Below are 19,515 nucleotides of genomic sequence, written 5' to 3' on the forward strand. Positions count from 1 at the left end.
CTTCTCACATTAAAAAAAAGGCAACCTAACAACAGATAAGTTGGAAACTTGGATATACATCACAGTGAAGAGTCAAAACTTACGCAACTTTTTATACTAATAATTGCGTTAATCATGTGGATGATACAACAACATATCAAAAGTCATCACCCATATCCTACTCAACTGGGAGTATAACAAGTTCCTTTAGAGGGAGGTTTGGGTTTTCCCACCTCACATAAATGTATCAATGAATCAGTCATCGACCTTTACTGCTACTTTGTGATACATTTATGCTATTAATCTTGATCATATCCACTGCCAAAAGGAGTGGGGGATTGTAGTCATCAAAATAATCAAAATGCATCATGAGCATATCTAGAGATTAATTCAACCCTTGTTTATTTCTAATAATTTCTTAAGCTTCATGCAGGGCTTTTGACAATCCCCTCATTTTCACGGCCTCTTCCAACTCATGTTTGGAAAGAATACATTTTTTGAGAAAGAGGCATGCTTGAAACCTTATGTCATGGTGATGTGCACAGAATCAACACCATAAACAATCCATGTGATTCAAGAGTCAATAGATGTCACTTATTCCCATTGAGAAAGTGATAGTAGAAAATGGGAAAGATTGGGAGACAAGTCTGCCTCCATAGCTCATAAATAATGAACATATTGAAACCACTATCTAGGTTCTTCCTCAATTACTCCCTATTATTAGAATTTGTTGAACTCGTATGTCCTTCTCATTTATTAATAGTGTGATGCCATCATTAGTCCGAACTCTATACCTTCCTAGTGAGATCAAACATATATATGAAGGATTGGTTTGGAGACAAAAAAAAAACCCTAATGTCTTTGAAATTAAATTAGAAAAAGGACTATGGAAAAATAATTAAACAACCGACAAATCGAGTTGCAAGGAAACAAATCACTATATTTAAAACCTAACCAACTATAACTTGCACTATGAAATGAAAAAAATAACATAAAATCAAAACCTTACCTAAGAAGTAAGATTTTGAAGGGGTTGTTTCTTCTCCATTGTTGCTTTCAAATGAAGAAACATCTAGTTTTATAGGATTGGGCATGCTCTTCAATCTTGGGCTCCTTAGACAAGCTTGGGCTCTTGTCAAAATATGGAACTACTGGTTGGACATTGATATGGGGACTTGAAGCCTTGGTGGATGTTCCTTTGCTGCTCATGATTATGGGGAAAAATAAACATTAACGTTGCAACAATTGAATGCAAGGCTCCTTTACAAGGGGATTTTTTTAAAGTAAAATACTACAATACAAAAATCCCCTTTTCTATCTGTTAATCCACATTAATAATAATAAAATCAAAGTAGTGTGTCATTATAGTCCTATTATGGATTGATATTACAATATGTCAATTTATGTTCTTAATAAATTTATAATGTAACTAATATATCTGACATCAATAGGGATATTACCCATTACTTGTGCACATCTAGAATCATCTCTAATTTAATTCCTAATTTATCATCATATTTGGATTAATTCATGAATTATGATTTTCTCCTTATGGTGCCAAGATATATCATTTTCATGATTTAATCACAATTTTGACGTTATTCATTGATATAATAATTTGCATCCAATATGTGATTTATACTTTATTATTGGCATGAGATGTTGTGGCTACTCTCTTAGCAAATTAAATGCTACAAGTATATAATAAGATCTTTAAAATGTATTGACTAATCTTGAGGTCATTGTACCAAAATATTTAAAAAATAATATCCATTAGCTAATCATAATGTCAATGTATTAATTTTAATCATACATGATCAAAATATATGAAATAAAGATGCATAAATAACAATAGAATGATTTTATCACATAATTAGCGCATATCATGATGTTCACTCATGTATATGACACATGATAGCATGTTAAAATAACATTGTGACATCCATTAAGTGTCAATTACAATTTTGATATATGCATAAATTATAATTGTCAATTATAATTTTAACACATATATGCGTAATGGATACATATTTTCATGAAATGCATATACCCATTGATTTCTTTGATATTATCATCTTTGAGACAATAAATTGTCACCATATCAAATATCTTCATATGTATATATGAAAACTCATATATATCATAATAATTAACTACATTCTCTCTCTAAAACCACTCATATCCTAGCATAACTTATAGGATTACATTCTCTAATATTTCTCAAAACTAATGAAGATATTTCTCTAATATCAAAAATCTCAAAGAAAAAGACCATTGTAGAGACAATTTACATTACAGAAGGAAGACTAAAATATTCAAATTAATTACCACAATTCAAAGTATGGCTCTAATACGAAATGTAATCTTAAAATTTAATGTGGAATAAAATGGAATTTACATTAGACCATAGTGATTATATTTGATGTAAGAAACCATTTTTAATCCAATAGAGGGATCTTCTAATCTATCAGAAACTTAATGCACCAAAGGATGGAATTACAGATATTTTCTTTCTCAATAAAATCGATATATTAATCCAATAAGGGGATCTTCTAATCTATCAATGACTTAATCTGCCAAAGGAAAGGATGGATCTTTAATCCAATAAAGAAATCTTCTAATCTATCAAAGACTTAATCTGCCAAAGGAAAGGATGGAATTACACACAATTTCTTTCTTGATAAAATCAGATACCTTATTAATCGACCTGACTTTATTGTCAAAGAAAAAAACCATTGTATTCAAATTAATTACTACAATTCGAAGTATGGCTCTAATACCAAATGTAGTCCTAAAATTTAATGTGGAATAAAATGGAATTTACATTTGACCATAGTGATTAGATTTGACATAAGAAATAGTTTTTAATCCAATATAGGGATATTCTAATCTATCAAAGACTTAATGCGCCAAATGATGGAATTACAGACAATTTCTTTCTTGATAAAATCAAATACCTTTAATCAAATGAAGGGATATTCTAATCTATCAAAGACTTAATGCACCAAAAGATGTAATTACATACCTATAATCCAATAAGGGGGATAAAATCTGATACATTTAATCCAATAAAGGGATATAATGTGCCAAAAGATGGAATTATAAACAATTTCTTTCTTGATAAAATAAAAAATTAGATAACTTTTTAATAGACTTCACTTTATAATTATCTTTCTATCAAAAGTCTTTAACTAACTTGGAGTTAATAAGATAGTTATTTCTAACCATAGCCAACCCTTCATAGAAAGTTATACAACCACACAATTACATTTATAACAATTCAAACCAAATTAAAAAACATTTCTAACAACTAAATCTATTTTTATATTTAAAAATATATGTTAAATTACAAAACTTAACAATTTCATTAGAAATAATATCACCAAATTTTATGAAAAAAAATCACTTTATTAAACTACACCTTTATATTATTAATTTTTACAATTTAATTAATAATTTTTAAATTACTAAATTCATTTTTACATTTAAAAAAATAAACAATATAAAATTACAAATTCATAGTCATATTATGTTATGAAACAAAAAGTTACCATTAATAATGGTCATAGTCATATTATATTATGAAAACCATTAATAATGGTTCACAATATACATGTATATGTTAGGAAATATATGACATTAAACATTGCATTTTATTTTTGAGAAAAAAAACTAATACTCATATTATGAAACAAAAATACCTTTATAATTAATAATTATTCACTACGTAAATGGAAATGTTACGACTTACTTTATATTAATTATTCAATTTCTCTCGGATTTTACTGTTTGCTGTGGATTCCTCTCATCATGATCATGGCTCTATAACTCGATGCTTTGACCACATTTAATACAGTGTTTGCTTTCGCTTTACTAATGACTAGACACTTGTATGGATTGGAGAAACTGTGATGCGGTTGATTATGTTCAATGGACTAACTAACCAGTCTATGCTATTTTAATAATGGCACCAAGCCACATACACGTAATCTGTAAGAGCGTCTCCCACGCCACTACACTCATTCCGTGCCATCCTGCAATAAAGAAGATAGGCATTCAGTCAGACTGATTTACACGTAATGGAAGAGCGTCTCCCATGTCATTACACTCGTTCCCTGCCATCCTGCAATAAAGAAGCGCCTAGTTTAACCAGGTGGTGGAGTTGCCCTTAAAGTTATAAATTTTAGTTGTTATTTTATGTTTCAATCTTGCAATAGGAATCACGTCGCTATCCTTACGTCCTGACCGTCAAGTTTTTATTATAAATGGTCACAACACACTTTTTGATGTGTAATATTAGCATATCATCTGTTACTGAAACCTAATCTAACCTTTTCCAAGTTGAACGTGGGTTAGATTGATTAATACCGAAGCTTTGCCTCCCAGAAATCAAGGATACTTGCTGGAATATTCCCTCAGACTCCTCCGTGAATACTTAGAATTGTTACCATATTTCCAGCGGAAAGTAGGGATTCATGCAGGCCGTAGCCATGGCTAATGTTCGATGCCGATCAAATACTTTTACATAAACACACGATATATTGAATGAAAGATAACTGTTTATGCAGAATATATTTCAGTAGACAGAATGAAGCAAACGCTTCAGAAGCAGAGACCAATGCGAAAAGTTATTTATTTTATTTTTACCGTGCAATGATAGAAATTGCAGCATAAAATTAGCGTTAAAAGTAAAATAGTTGGCAAATTTCAGGTACCAAGAATTTTCAACCTAAAACGGACCAATGGCAAAAAGAAAATTGAGTAGTGGGCATGGATCAATAATGTTAATGCTTTCGTTTTTACAAATAATGTCAAAAATAAATAATAAATGAATACTATGTAATAAGATCTTTAATTGGTATTTCATTCCGTTTATTAAGTATCCATTTTTATTCCATGTGGTTAATTGAAGAGCACTTTTTATCATATCACTTTTTATAGTAAAAAAAAAGATGGAAAAATAATGAAGTTAATCATTACTGCTGAACCTATATTTCATTACGGCATAGGACTCGTTGCCCTGGTTCTTTGACTAACTTTCACAAAAGCGGATCTTGAGTTACAAGAGACGTATGGAGTTACTACTATATCTGATTTTCTTTGCTTGCTTACATACATGAAGGGAGTTTTAGCTGTTTTCAGTTGTCAAAATTTTCCATATCCACAGAAAATAAACAAAACACAATATATTCATTCCAGTCTATACAAATTACAAACAGCTGGCACATAAAAACCCGCTATAAACCCTTTATCATCTATATAGCACTTGATACACTACATATCCTTAAAGTATTTGAGGTTCTTTTATAAACTGTCACACCTCCTAAAACAACAGAAACTATTAAATTCCCGGTCGCTGAAACTAAACCTTCAGCTCTTGGACTCGGGCTGCCATTCAAGTTTCATTTCCAAGAAACCAGATTTAACGTCAGCGAGCTTCAAGGACACGTCCTGAACTAATCGACCATCATTTTGCTGGACTATCAAACTATCTCTAGCGAGGTTGTTATTACTGGATTGAGCCACTGCTTTCTTTCCATCTGTTTTCTCTCGAATAAGAGGCTTTAGGTCAATTTTAGCTTCTCCAAGGAAGTCCTTTCGTTTGAATTTCGGTGCTTTATCCTCATCAAACACTTCCTGCAAAATCCAAACCAACGATTCCTTCATATCGTCACAAATGGAAGGGCTAAAAATTGCTTGACAAAATATATTCAGATTTGACGAGGATACCATAATGAGAAAGCGGTGATCAGGATAAGAAATATCAGTGAATGTAAATACTTCTTCCCAAACTGGATTAAGTGTCCTTTTTTTCACTCGCGTACTCCTAATCTGTAAATGGGAACACGAAAATGAGTTTGTGGTTAGACGTATTAAAAAGCCAAAACCCTTCTCATCCAGAAAATATTACAACAGAACATTGTGCGTGAATGCTGAATTAAAGTTACTCGTAATGCTAAGATGAAAAGTTGTCGCTTAACCTGCTCACCCAACGTGATCACAACGTAAGGATCACTACTCCTTACGAAGTGATCCCCAATCTTTAAATTCGACCCCTTTATTACATGCACTGTGAGCTCGCCCATCTCTGCTATGCAGGTTACAGAAAAAACACAAACGATAAGAAGTGAGAGCGCTCACATTGCAGAGACTCCAATAATTGAGTGTTATATAATGGGCACCTGGCATACCACGGAGACCAATACAACTTTCAAAGTTTTGCAGACTCAATCCGCGAACCTAAAAAGCAGAAAGAATATAGGATGTGGCCGAATAGGTATCGTACTATAAAGAAGAAAGGAATAGAATAAAACTTTCTGTGGCGTTGGGTACAATGGTTTTAATGGATAGAATTATCTGGAAATTATTAAAATAATACAGAAGTTAAATTAGGGTTAGACTGATTCCTAGCGTTTTATGTGCACGGCATATTCCCTACGTAATCTCTTTCTTGGGACTAATTACGTAAGGCCGGCTAAAGCGATTTGCTAGATATATCGTCATTGTCAACTCAATGGTTGGCCCTCCTATCGGGATTCATGCGTTACTTTACAAAATGTATAGTAGTTTACAAAGGTTTATAATGCATTGTATTTATAGTATTTACTAAATATTAAATATTCATATTAAAATAATATATACTTAAACTATTTACTAAAATAAATATATCTATATATATATAATAATAATAAAATATATTATACAGATGTATATAAGAGTAAAATAAGTATATGCTTTGAAAATATTTATATTTATATTATATTTTATTTTAAATATTTAGTTGATATATATTTAAAATGAACTTGAATTATAATGACAATAAGTAATATCTATCAAAATTAAGTATGTTTTGTTAGTAAGAAATTGTATATATAAAATGATGGGTTTTTTAATTTAGGACTAAATTAAGTAGTCAGTGACTTTTTGCGAAATCAATTTATTTATGAATTCAAAGATAATAAGTTCATGAAATTAGGAAAAAAGATTGATGGAAATGTAAATAATCAAGAGTTTAAATATATGTTGATTCCTGTAGTTATGTATATCTTTAAAACTAAATAGTATGTCTTAACTAAATTGTAAAAATGGTATAGATCTATTGCCTTGTCATCGAATAGTATTAGGGGTTTTATTAAGCATACACATACAAAAAAGGACCCATCATAGGGAACATCCATAGTTCTATTAGAGTAACCTAGGGTATGTGTTGATGCGATATATATGTATACAACACTCTAGCAAACAGCCTAACATGATAGGCCATTGTAATTGGTCACTCATACATTTTAAATCTAGTTAGGTGTGATACTTCTTTCTCATGGTCTTGTTTTACACATTTCCTCTCTATTTTCAACAAGAACAATTCACCACATTTACTTTACTCAAAAGAAATTCTCGTAAATTAACCCGATATAGTCTTTTAAATATAAAATATCATTAAATAAGATTAGAAATTAAATAGAAGCCACAATTAAAACAAAACATAGATGTAATGTTTGATAATGAACTTAGAGAATTTGAGGTCAACTTCAAAAACGATACTATGTAAGGTTGGATGCTAAGATGCAAATAAAATGGAGAGAAAATAAGAATTGAAACCATGCCAAGGAGGAATGGTGAATAATATATAAAATATTAATATGACGAATGGGATTAAAGGGCTATAACAAAGGTTAAATAATAAACTTGGATTAAATACTTCTAATGTCAAATTTGATATGGCATCAATCAAAGAGGAAATGAATATTCTTATAATGTTAGAGGAAGAGTGCAAAAAAATATGCTTGAAACTCATAACTTTTGGTTTAAAAGTGAACAAAAATAAGGAAAAATGAGTAGAATAATTACAAAATACGTTAAAAATTGAAACAACTGGTCTTATAAAGTAAAAGAGGAAGGAAAAATAAATGAGTATAAAGTTGAACTTAAAAAGGATGGAAATATTTATAAATGAATATCTCTTTCCAAAACGTCTCATTCAAGAAGACAGTTGAATTACATAATATAGTTGAATTACAGAAGCAAGTCCAAAAGGTAGAAGTATTCACAAAAGAAGAAACAAAGAGGAATAATTGTGAATGAAAAAGGTATTAATAGGGATGGAAATGAAAAGGATAATAATATATAGGAATTGGGGACATTGTGGATTCTATCATCTAATTGTAGTGAATTCTTTGGAGAAAATGGCCCATTTCAAGTTGGAACTTGAGTGAAATATATATTATAGTTCTATATAAAACATGGGATCATAAAAATATAGGTTTCTTAATATAGAATGATTTATCTTATGTACCATATGGAAAAGGAGAACCTAACTAGGAGGGATATAGGTAGCTTCTTATTACATAAAATAAAAAAAAACTTCACATTAAGCGTCACAAGAAATAACCTTTCAATCAACGCATGATAATGTTAATGATAAGCATGTGTGTGTATGTTTGTGTGAGAGATATGTTAATGATAAGCCTGTGTGTGTATGCGTGTCTGAGAGATAATGTTAATGATAAGCATGTGTGTGTATGTGTGTGTGCATGTGTGATAATGTTAATGATAAACATGTATGTGTATGTGTGGCTGTGTTGAAAAACGCAACAAGAAGATCCTAATTTAATTTTGTCCTTGAGTTAAATTAGGAATTAAATTTCAATTCTAATTCTCATAACAACTTGTAATAGTTAACTAAGTTAATTTGACTTAGTTGGGAGTCTTTCTAGGGTCATGTAGAGTGGTTACTAAATTTTAGGGACCCAAGTTGAGTTGTCTTGAGTTGTAATTATTTAATATAGTTTAACTGAGTAAAATTCAGTTAAACTAGTTCCAAATGATGGAGGAATTATAACCTGCAATAGTGGAGTGTATCCAGCACTGCTTAACGAGTAACTGAAGATTCACTCATAATTAACTCATGCATGTCAGATCATAGAAAGACCCACTTGAGATTAGAGTTCATGGAAAATATAATATTAGTTGTATCATCATCGAAAGGCCTATGATGGACACAAGGGCTTCACTAGGGAGCAATATCATAGCATGTGGGTTCATATTGGGGGATATTTATTGAGGAAAAAATGACATAATATATTAGGGGATATATAGAGGGTAGAAGGTTTTTATATTGTTAGGTATAAAAAATTGAGCCCAAAGTTAATCAAAAAATATAAAGGGGTATAAAAAATGTTAATGAAAAAATGGATACCTACAATATCTAGTGAAAGTAGGGGTTTTTAAATTGGGAAGGTGTATTAGGTTCGCATTGGTAAGGGGTTAAATAATGTGATTTTTAGAGGTATTTTCCAATATGTAGTCAAATTAAGGGTATTGTTTAATATGGCATGAACGCACGTGATATGTCAGTGCCTCATTGTGTGAAGCCCCTGTGATGATGGATTACATAGTTATGGATGAGGAATTTCCGAATTAAATATGGGCTAATTACGAAATAAACTATGCAAGGAAATAGGAGCTTGGTAGGCAACAAATTTGGCTAAGTATTGGCTTGACATGGTTTCTGAAGTGGTGAGACATATTGAGATAATGTAGAGGTTTCTCACGCTTGAGTAAAGCATTGTCATATTCTCATATTTTCTAATTAATGCAATATACAGAGAGAAAAGGTTTTTTATCTTTGGATTTCCCCATAAAATTATTGTGTTATATGTGATTGGATTCTTTCTCTTTGATGCTTCATGATTTCATTAATCAATTATTGTTTTTGCTGATGAGTAGAGTAGATTCAAGTCAATTGTTTTAGCATATTACAATATGTAGCTTGACTATATAAGGAATATATATATATATATATATATATATATATATATATATATATTTGTCTAATATTGTTCCATTTATAAGAAAAGTCATTTGGATAAAAATTATTCTTATAATGGATTAAGGCATGATATTTATAGTATAGGAAATGAAGGCAATGGAGACTTTAATGCTACAAAAACATCTAATCAAACTATTATTTTAGGTAATGATTCCAACACTAATCCTCTATGGCTAGATGATGAATATCATGTTTTATCAAGGAGACATAAATGAAAAATTGAAGACTTCATTGAGAACCTATTTCATTTCGATCTCATCAAGATTAGTAGATATCAAGGTATAATAATTTTTTATGCTCTAATGATGTGGATAAAATCCAATTATTCATGGGCTTAGAAATAGTAAACTATGCAACATCTAATATCTCTATATATGATCAAAAAATAGATTTTAACATCTTAATGACAATAAGTGCAACTTCAATCATAAAGGTTTAATCCTAACTCTAAATTTTTTCATCCATAGGAGGCCCAACAAATAGAGCTATGATAGTTAAAATAAATAGACCTTCAACAAACATAAAGGTAGTATTTTTTTAAAGAATTTAATTAATGAACTAAATCCATATAAAATAATGATATATTAAATACCTCTACTATAATTTCATAACAAACCTCTCTGCTTCCATTAACAAGTTCTCTATGGTGGTGATGTGGAAAAAGACAAAAATAAGGTGTTGTGTGAAAAGAAAGAAATATAATGGCTAAGACTTATCACGATAAAGAGTGTAAAATTGATACAAAATCCACTTTATTTGTTAGAATATAACAATATAAATAAGTACAAAACCTTAATTTAAAGGGAGGAAAGATACTTTATAAAGGGAAATCAAGAGGAGATGTTGCACATATCTAATCTAGATCATGGCAAATTTTGGGGGTAAATTGTCATAAAACTAAGAAAATCAATATGGTTCACATAAAAACTATAATTCCTAGCTTCCAAATCCCTAGAAATCCATTGATGTTGTGGACAACAATCAAACAATTTCTATAATAGAAAAATTCGTTTCATAGAATGCATATACTTTGGGTTGAGTGGCTCTAAAGAGGGAAATCCAAGGATATTGAAGCCTACCAAACATAACCCATGAAATTGGAATTAGTATTCCAATCCCTCACGTTCACAAGATCTTCCCTTCAGTGGTGAAGGATTGATTTCATAGACCTTGGACTCAACTCCTTAGTGCATTGATTTTTAAATGGGTGATAAAAAATCCCTGTAATTATAAAACCATTATAATTATCACCATTTCAGTAAGCCTATATGGAATTATTTTGGAAAAGGGTATGACCATATGGATAGAAAGTTGCAAAAAAGGAAGACAACCATCGTTCTAACATGGATGACCTCACTATTATTAGGATCATTATGAATGAGTGTTAGAATAATAAAACCAATATTATATCTTTTTAACATTCGAAATGCTTCTGGAATGGTACTTAGAGCTAACATTTGGAAAAGCCTTGATGATATAAAACTTCCTTCTCAACTAAGAGTGGTTATGATAAGGTTGTATGAGAATGTTTTTCTGAATTTTATGAACATTTAGAGGATCAGCGAAAGGAAATTAATTGTAACATAGGAGATATATAAGGTTGTCTCTTACCCCGTTCATTTTTGGACATATACATTGAAATGTTAGAGGGTTGTTGAGAAGAAGTAGGATGTGTCAAATCAACTCTATATGGAATCATTACCATCCCATTTATCTATTATATTTATAGTATTCTTTTGGAGAGTCACTATGATCCCAAGAAGAAACTAAAAATGATCAAGTACTTATTTTCTATTTTAATTATGAAAGTTAACATTAAAAAAAGAAAGTCTTTATTATAATTAAATACAAAAATATCACATAGAATAATTTCATGTATGAAAAAAAGGGCATGGAGGAACTAACTTCGTACAAATACGTCAAAATCAATATTCACCACTAGATAAGCTAAAACTATCTAGTTGAAAAGGATAAATAATGTCTGAAAACGTCATTATGGGATTAAAAATAATTTAAGATCATTATATTATTGACTATGGGATAACAAAAATGCCTCTTTAAAATCCTTCTTACTCCTATTATTTTATATGGTTGTGAAGTTTTAAAATGTGGCATCGCTAGAGAAACATGGAGAATCATAGATAAAATTCAAAAGTGTTGTATAACTTATAATATAAATATCAGAGGAAATACATGTTGATGATTGTAGTAGTTTATAGGTACTTCTACATAGGATAAGCATCGATCATGTAGGATTAGATTAGATATTTCATAAAAACTTGATCAAATTGAGTAAGTGTATATTATAACCTTTTTCCTAAGTCTATCTTAGGGGAAGCACATTAGTCATTTAAATGATTAATGTTGGTGATGGTATAAGGTTTTATAAGGAAAAGGGAATTATTTAATTTACTGATCTATGTCTAATCTCAAACATTAATATCAAGTTGGATAGGATTTAATCTTGACCATATTTCCCTTTGGATATTAGGGTTAGGGATGTGTCTCAATGAAGAATTATAAACATGGTAGGATTTCACATCACAATTACAAGTGATTTGCACATTTGAGAGAGGTTGTCTCACGTCAGGAGTGATATATTCAAATGTTGAAGAGAAGAAAATGTTAATGGCTAGAATATTGCATAGAAGTAATTTTAGTAAAAGTTGAAACCATTCTAGTTGTTGAGAAACTTATTTCATAGAGGGTCAAGATATAGCTCTTGGATAGTTGCATGAACTAAGCACAAGCACAGGTAGTATTCATGTGTAATGGCTATGCTAAATTCAAGTTGCATATGTGGATAATAATAATCACAAGACACACAGGTGATGTTTAGGAGAGAGGTTGGATGCATGGGTGTAGATAAAGGGTTTTCAGCTAGCTAAATTTCTATGTTTCATTTGCTATAAAATTTATATATTTCTCTATGGGACAATGTCCCTATAAGGGAGCCCTTTTTTATTTTGAGAACTAAAAGTGAAGGATAAAATATAGTGTTTATAGTTTTTATTCTATGTATAAATTTCTACTTGTGCTTCTGCTATGAATTTTCATTCTTAAAATACTAGTGTGTTTTTGTTCAACAATTTTAGAAATTATTTTACAAAATTAAATGAATTTATGGGTTATACAAATTACTGAATAATTATTCTGGATGTAGTGAAGGATTGTGTAGCCCCTAGTTTATCTAGAAAATATATTTCCAGGGAGATGTGGGAGTCTCAACAAAATTATAATAAAGCAATAACCAATACATGAAGATAGTGGTGAGGGAGAAACTTAAGAGGACCAGGATGACCATATTAGATATAGTATATTCATATTTTCACAAGATTAGACATGCTCATCATGAATTCTTTGTATTCAGGGAGGCTATGATGGAGAAAGAGTTGGTTAAGATGCCCCTAAATGGATTTACAAAGCCATGGGCTCCCATTTTGAAAGTGTTACGCTAGGTATTTTGGTATCTCCACAAATTGAGTATTCTATTAAGAGGAACATGAATATATACACATAGGAGAGAGTGACCGTTGGGATTGACATTCCAATGCATGTTCATCTTCTTATTTTATTTTTACATATTTACAATATAGTTACCTAATCCTAGATGATAAGGTGTTAACAAACCCCCCTGTAATATGAAGGGTGTTTGTAAGTCCAAGCATCATTCTGAATATTTCAAACTTTTCTCTTACAAATTCTTCGATTACGATGTGTACAATCTACTCAGTTGTGGAATAACAGTGTAGGCGAGTAGTTTTTTCCTCAACATGATGTCGAATCAAATGATAGTTTTTATTGATATGATTGGTTTGATCATAGAATTTTGAATTCTTGGCTAATTTTATTGTAGGAGCAGTATCAATTACAATAGTAGTAGAGTGTACTTGTTTCTCCTAAAAATCGTCAAGGATTCTCCTGAGCCACACAATATCCTCGGTTGCTTCTTTAGCTACCACATATTCTTCCTTCCTTATGGAATCTTTTGGAAGTGATTGTTAGCATTAGGAGACAACTCTTGATCCAAGATTCATAACATACCTTGAGGTAGATACTCAATTTTATTTATCTCCATCCAAGTTTGAATCAAAGTATCAGAGAAAGTTGAATTCATCCACCTCTTCATATTTGATTCCAAACTATTGAGTTCCCTTCAAGTACCTTATATCTATTTTTGCAGCAGAACAATGACCCTCACAAGTTTCTTTCATAAACCTGGAAAGGATTCTAACAAAGAATGAAATGTTTGGTTCGGTATTAGTGAGGTAGATAAGGTATCTTGTGAGTTATTTGTACTTAGTTTACATCCTCAAATACATTTCCTTCATTGGATGTGAGATTTAATTTTTTTTCCATTAGAGTGGACAAAGGATTTCATACATCCATGACAAAATTGTTCAACAAATATCCAATATACTCCTTTTAAGAGAGGAATGTAAATTTTTGATGTTGGGTTACTTCATTACCAAAACAGTGATGAACATGTCCCAAATTTGTCATCTCAAATCCTTTCCTCATTTTTTTTCTTTATGGATTAAATATAATTTTCATTGTTCCCTACCATTAGTAGATCATCTACATACACCATAAGATGGACAACAATTTTGCAAATTTTCTTAAAAAGAAAAGTTCCATCACCAAGATAAAAGTGTTTGAAATTTTGTTTCAAAAGGTGCTCGATCAATTTTTCAAAACAGGCTCACAGTGATTGTTTGAGGCCATAAAAGGATTTTATAAAATTACATACTTTAAGCTCTTGTCCCTTCATAACAAAACCTTTTGGTGGAGACATAAAAACATTTCTTTTAGATCTCCATTTAAGAAAGAATTTTTTACAGCCATTTGATGGAATTTCCAACCATTCTGAGTTGCCAAGGAAAAAGAAGTCTAGATGGTAGCCGATTTTGCTGTGGGGAAAAAGCATCATCATAATTGTCCCCTTATTTTTGTGCAAATATGTTTCCACGATCCTTTATTTATGCTTTTCAAGTGAGAAATTTGATTTATACTTGTTCCTGAAGACCCACGTGTGGCAAATTAGTTTGGTTCCAAATGAAGGGTCCACCAACTTGTAGGTTCCATTATTTATAGGAGCATCATACTCTTTCTACATTAATTCTTTCCATTCGTCATGATAAACAACTTCTTTAAAGGAAATTTGTTTAAAATTAGTAGAAAAAAATAATTCACAATCATAAAAAACATCCATATTAATAGTTGAATCAGAATCCTCTACATCACCTCCATTTTATCTAGTAGAACATCTGGTTCTTATATTTCAAACATAATCAGGATGAATACTTTCAAGTGTCTTAGTGAGCCATTTTGGAGGACCTTTCTGAGATGGACCACATTGTTCTATTGACTGAGCTGGGGCTAAATCAATATTTATCCTTCCAGTTCTCTCATTCACATCACTTAAAGGTACTTCTTGATTAGAATAGGCTACACATTTATGAGGGGTAGAGAGAGCTTCAAAAGGAGATCCCACCGATTGATCCAAGATACGGACCCCCCCTTGAAGATGTGGAATCTCATTATCAAATTCTCAAAAATATTTTGCATGCATGAATTCATCTTAGTGATCAAGCTATTGCTCAACAACATTGTTAGTCTTGGAAGATTTAAGAAAAATCACATCTCTAGACAATATAAACTTCTTATTTACTTCATTTTAGAAATGATATGCTTCAGAGTTATCTGAGTACCCCAAGAAGATCTTTCTAAGTACTTGTTCCATGTTTGTTTCTTTGTTGCTTAGGAATCGAGGCATAGTATGTGGCACCAAAAAACCTAAGATGCCTTACCGAAGGAATACAGCCATACAACATTTCATAAGGAGTCTTATTTTTTAGAGCAGGAAATGGACATCTATTTTTAACATACACTGCACATAGAGTTGTATAAGCCCAAAACATTAGTTGATCATTTTGAAACAAATATTGGATGAACAATATTAAAGATTTTCTTGTTGATTCTTTTAGCTACACCACTATGTTGATTATCATAAGGCACAATTGTTTGATGTCGAATCCCATGTTGGAAAAGATAGTTTTCAAATTCATTTGAGCTATATTGTTTTCCATTATCAATATGAATAGAGCCAATATGAGATTGTTTATTGCTTTCAATTGCTGCATGAAATTTTTTGAAAGTTTCAAAAGCATCACGTTTTTTCTTCAGCAAATATAACCAACACATTCTGGTATAATCATTAATAAATGTCAACATATATTTATTTGCATTTCTAGAAGAAACATGCATATGGCCTGTTATAGGTCATTTTGTCACATCCGCCCAAATGGCCTAGAAACTAGATCAAATAACATCCTTGACACCTTTCAATCATCACTTTGCAATTACTTAAGCATTATCTCTCCAAAAATCCAATAGTTATGGGTTTATTAACTCAAAAATGTATTTTTGGACCCATCACACGTGTCTTCCATGAAACCTACATTATTTCATGTTGCATAACTGAGAAAATGAGTTGCCCAATGCAGGTTTCCTTTATTGTAGGTGCGATGGTTCTAGAATTTCGGGAAAGTTAAAAAATATTTTTGAAACTTCTGTTTTCAGAAGCTTATAAGGTGGTTTTAACCATTTATTATTGATTGAGATCTCAAATTCCTACCCTAGCACTATCATCTCTTATCCCTATAGCTTATCCTCCCTCAAAACTAGATCTATGTTGTAGATTGGTAAAATGAAAACTACCTTATTTACACTATAAATGTCTTGCCTCCCCATAGAGTTTAAATTGGATTTTGGAGAATCTTAGTTATGCCCTCATGTTATTTATTTTCACTTAAGGATCCATTACAATCCTTGAGTTGTGATTGAAGGCTTGCTTTGTAGCTAAGGAAGGACATGTTTGGTGGGAGACATCTACATTGTCAAGAACTGCAAAAAGGGTTCTAATCTTCTCCTACATTTCATTAATAAAAAAGGCTTTATTTTCCTATACTTATACATATTTGATGCATATGTACTTCAATGCCTTCTTGAAATTTGACTCGTTGATAAGAGATATTAGTCTATGCTATTGGTATATTATAGTTCTCATGCTTGTTACAATTGTTTTTCATGTTCCATTTATAGCAAGTGGCATTGAAGAAAAATTACAAAAATAGAGAGAGGAGGACTTGTGTTGGACTCTTGGTAGGTCATGCCTCCATTTTTCTAATTTATGAAAGGAAAACACAACTCTTTTGTGTATGTTGTTTCAAGATCAAGCCACCAGATCTAGGGAGTTAACTTATGTCCAAAGAAGATAATTTTTTGTCAAACAACATGGCCACTCTACTGAGGAAGATGATGTTCTTATATTGGCTTCCTTTTCGTAGTCATTTTAGAACTTTCAATAAAACATAAATGGACTTGTTTATAAAGTCATTAGGCTTCAAAAAATATTATTTTGAGCTTGGTATGGTTTTTTTTTCTTCTTTTGAATAAAGTTATCCACAATGCACTTTCTAGTTTGATACAAAGTGACCCAACACACTTGTCTCTCTGTGTAAGAAAAATGTATTAAATTGGTTCTCCTATCTAGACTGAGATGGTTCCTGTATGATGAAATTATTTTATTTTTATGCCTTACTACGACTTTTTATTTGATCTATTCAATTTTCTTGAGTCTCTGAACTAGTCATTGTCTATGTAAAGCCATTAATGTGTTTACATTTTGGTTTGATTTCCATTTGATGAGAGTTTTCTTTTTACTTTTAGTTATTCTTTTCTATTAGTTTTTGTGAAAAAATCGCTTTAGTTTGTGTGATTTCTTTGGTCAATGATCTAGCTTCTTTCTCATTTTCAGTGAATTTGAAAATTGAAAGCAAAAGAGAAGAAAATTTTTGATCTTTTGCATTGCCTTAGAGTTTTTAATTGCATTGGAATAGTAAATTGAAGAATCTCATTAGGAATCCCTTGTTTGCTGCATTTTTTATTGCTACATCATTGTTTGTTTCTTCCTTCCTATAGATAGATATTCATTGAAAGAAAACGAGTCATTTTCATCATGCTAGTTGAATCATAAGAAGTTCACGTGAATTCATACTATGAGCCTTGAAATTGAAAATTAATTGAAGATAAACCTTAAAATTTATTCAATTAATCTAAGGAGGATTTGGAACATTAACCACACACATAGAGGCCAAGGTTAAAACACTTTTTCTGGCATTGTTAAATATAGGAGTTGTCTTTACTTGTATGTGTTACATTCTTGGGGTAATTTGTATTCCACGTACATAAGTATATTAGATCATTATCCGCGTACCTTAAAGTATATCAGATTGTGCTCCCCATATGAAAAGTATACCAGAATACTTCCTATTGTATAATATGCATTAGAAAAAACTACCATGGACTATGCTTCCACGTACCCCTAGGTATATTTTGGAAGTCCCCATTAGGTTGCTACCCTGACATAGGTAACCAAGACAACTGCCTTGTCAACTGTGATACACCACACACAACATTTGGGGAGATTTCCTACATGCACTAGAAATGGTATATTGAAGTTCATAGTGACTTCATAAACCATTTTTCCTAGTTACCCCTCTTTATTTTTATTTGTATTTTTAATCTCTAACATTAATTAATTACCTCACTTTCTACTCCTTAGTAGACCTTAGGTGGAATCTGATGGTAATTGTTTTGGAGTCTACCAATCAAGGAAACCCTTCTAATGGAAATCCTGGTCCTTTTACTTCTTTTGGAAATATTAGTGCCCCTTATATGCCTACATTGTTACTTCCTAGATTCACCATAGGCTTACTAGTTTGGTTCTTTTCGACCTCTTTTCTTTCGAATGTCCAAACTACTCCACAATTGACTCCTCCACCTGAACAAAATGAACCTTGAGTTGGTCCTCAAGTTGGCCCTTTTCCTTCTTCCCTTGTTGTCTCATATTCCCTTTCTTCTTCCTCGCTTGGTGAAATTCTGGATGCTAGTAACTACGAGGCTATGAAGAATATGAAAAGGAAAAAGATGAAGTTAAATAAGCAAGGGGGTGAACAAGAAACCATTGTCGTTGATGCAGCTAGTCCTTCAAAACCATATCAAGTCAAATAACCTTGCATGCTTTGTAAAGGTAACCACCTCCTTATATTAAGTCCTAACATCCCCATGTTTTAGAAGTATAGTCTACAGGGTCACATCAACCCTTGTCATCAACCTATTGATATAATGTTGGTGACCAACCTTCAACTAGTGCTAATAAGGTTCCTAGAAGGAAGGGTAAAGTCAAGTTTCCCTGTAAGTTATGTGAAAGGAATCATGAAATTCTCCTTTTTCCTTGTTTCGATGAAGCCTTCAAACTTTTGGAAACCCTTATTGCTTCTCAACAACAACTTCCATCTAGTTACCAAAAACTTTCCTAAAATCCTCCACTAGTTGATGAAGTAATTGACTGGAATCCATATTCAAACAATCCCACTCCCTCTGAATGTGAATCCCATGAGTCTGTTCCCAACAATCCATCGGTTAAGGAAGTCGTTAACCTGATTCCATCTTCAGTTGATTACACTTTTCCTGTATAGAGTGGAGTTCATACCGCTCTAATTGTTCTTGTTTATTAAGATTGTATCGAAAAAGGGGGAATTTCTCCCATTGTCACAAAAACCCCTCCAAGTGATAAAGTCATTTCCTTTGATTGGAATCAATTAATAGAAACTCGTCTTCCTTCATACATGCATTTTCATATC

At 31.4% G+C, this 19,515-nt stretch overlaps 1 protein-coding gene across 1 annotated transcript; it reads right to left on the reverse strand.

Annotated features, from left to right (window-relative positions):
• Positions 1-5,168: 5,168 nt before the first annotated feature.
• On the reverse strand, positions 5,169-6,145 carry LOC149206123 (protein C2-DOMAIN ABA-RELATED 10-like). Its single transcript, XM_089393639.1, has 3 exons — positions 5,961-6,145; positions 5,710-5,811; positions 5,169-5,616 (listed from the first exon to the last, which is right to left on the reverse strand). The coding sequence occupies exons 1-3, from the start codon at positions 6,063-6,065 to the stop codon at positions 5,350-5,352; spliced, it is 474 nt and encodes a 157-aa protein (XP_089249765.1). The 5' UTR covers positions 6,066-6,145; the 3' UTR covers positions 5,169-5,349.
• Positions 6,146-19,515: the final 13,370 nt, after the last annotated feature.

The sequence above is a fragment of the Pinus tabuliformis genome, chromosome 1_2 (assembly GCF_031772625.1).
Source record: "Pinus tabuliformis cultivar Carrire ecotype Pingquan chromosome 1_2, CPIR1, whole genome shotgun sequence".
Classification (NCBI taxonomy): Eukaryota; Viridiplantae; Streptophyta; class Pinopsida; order Pinales; family Pinaceae; genus Pinus; species Pinus tabuliformis.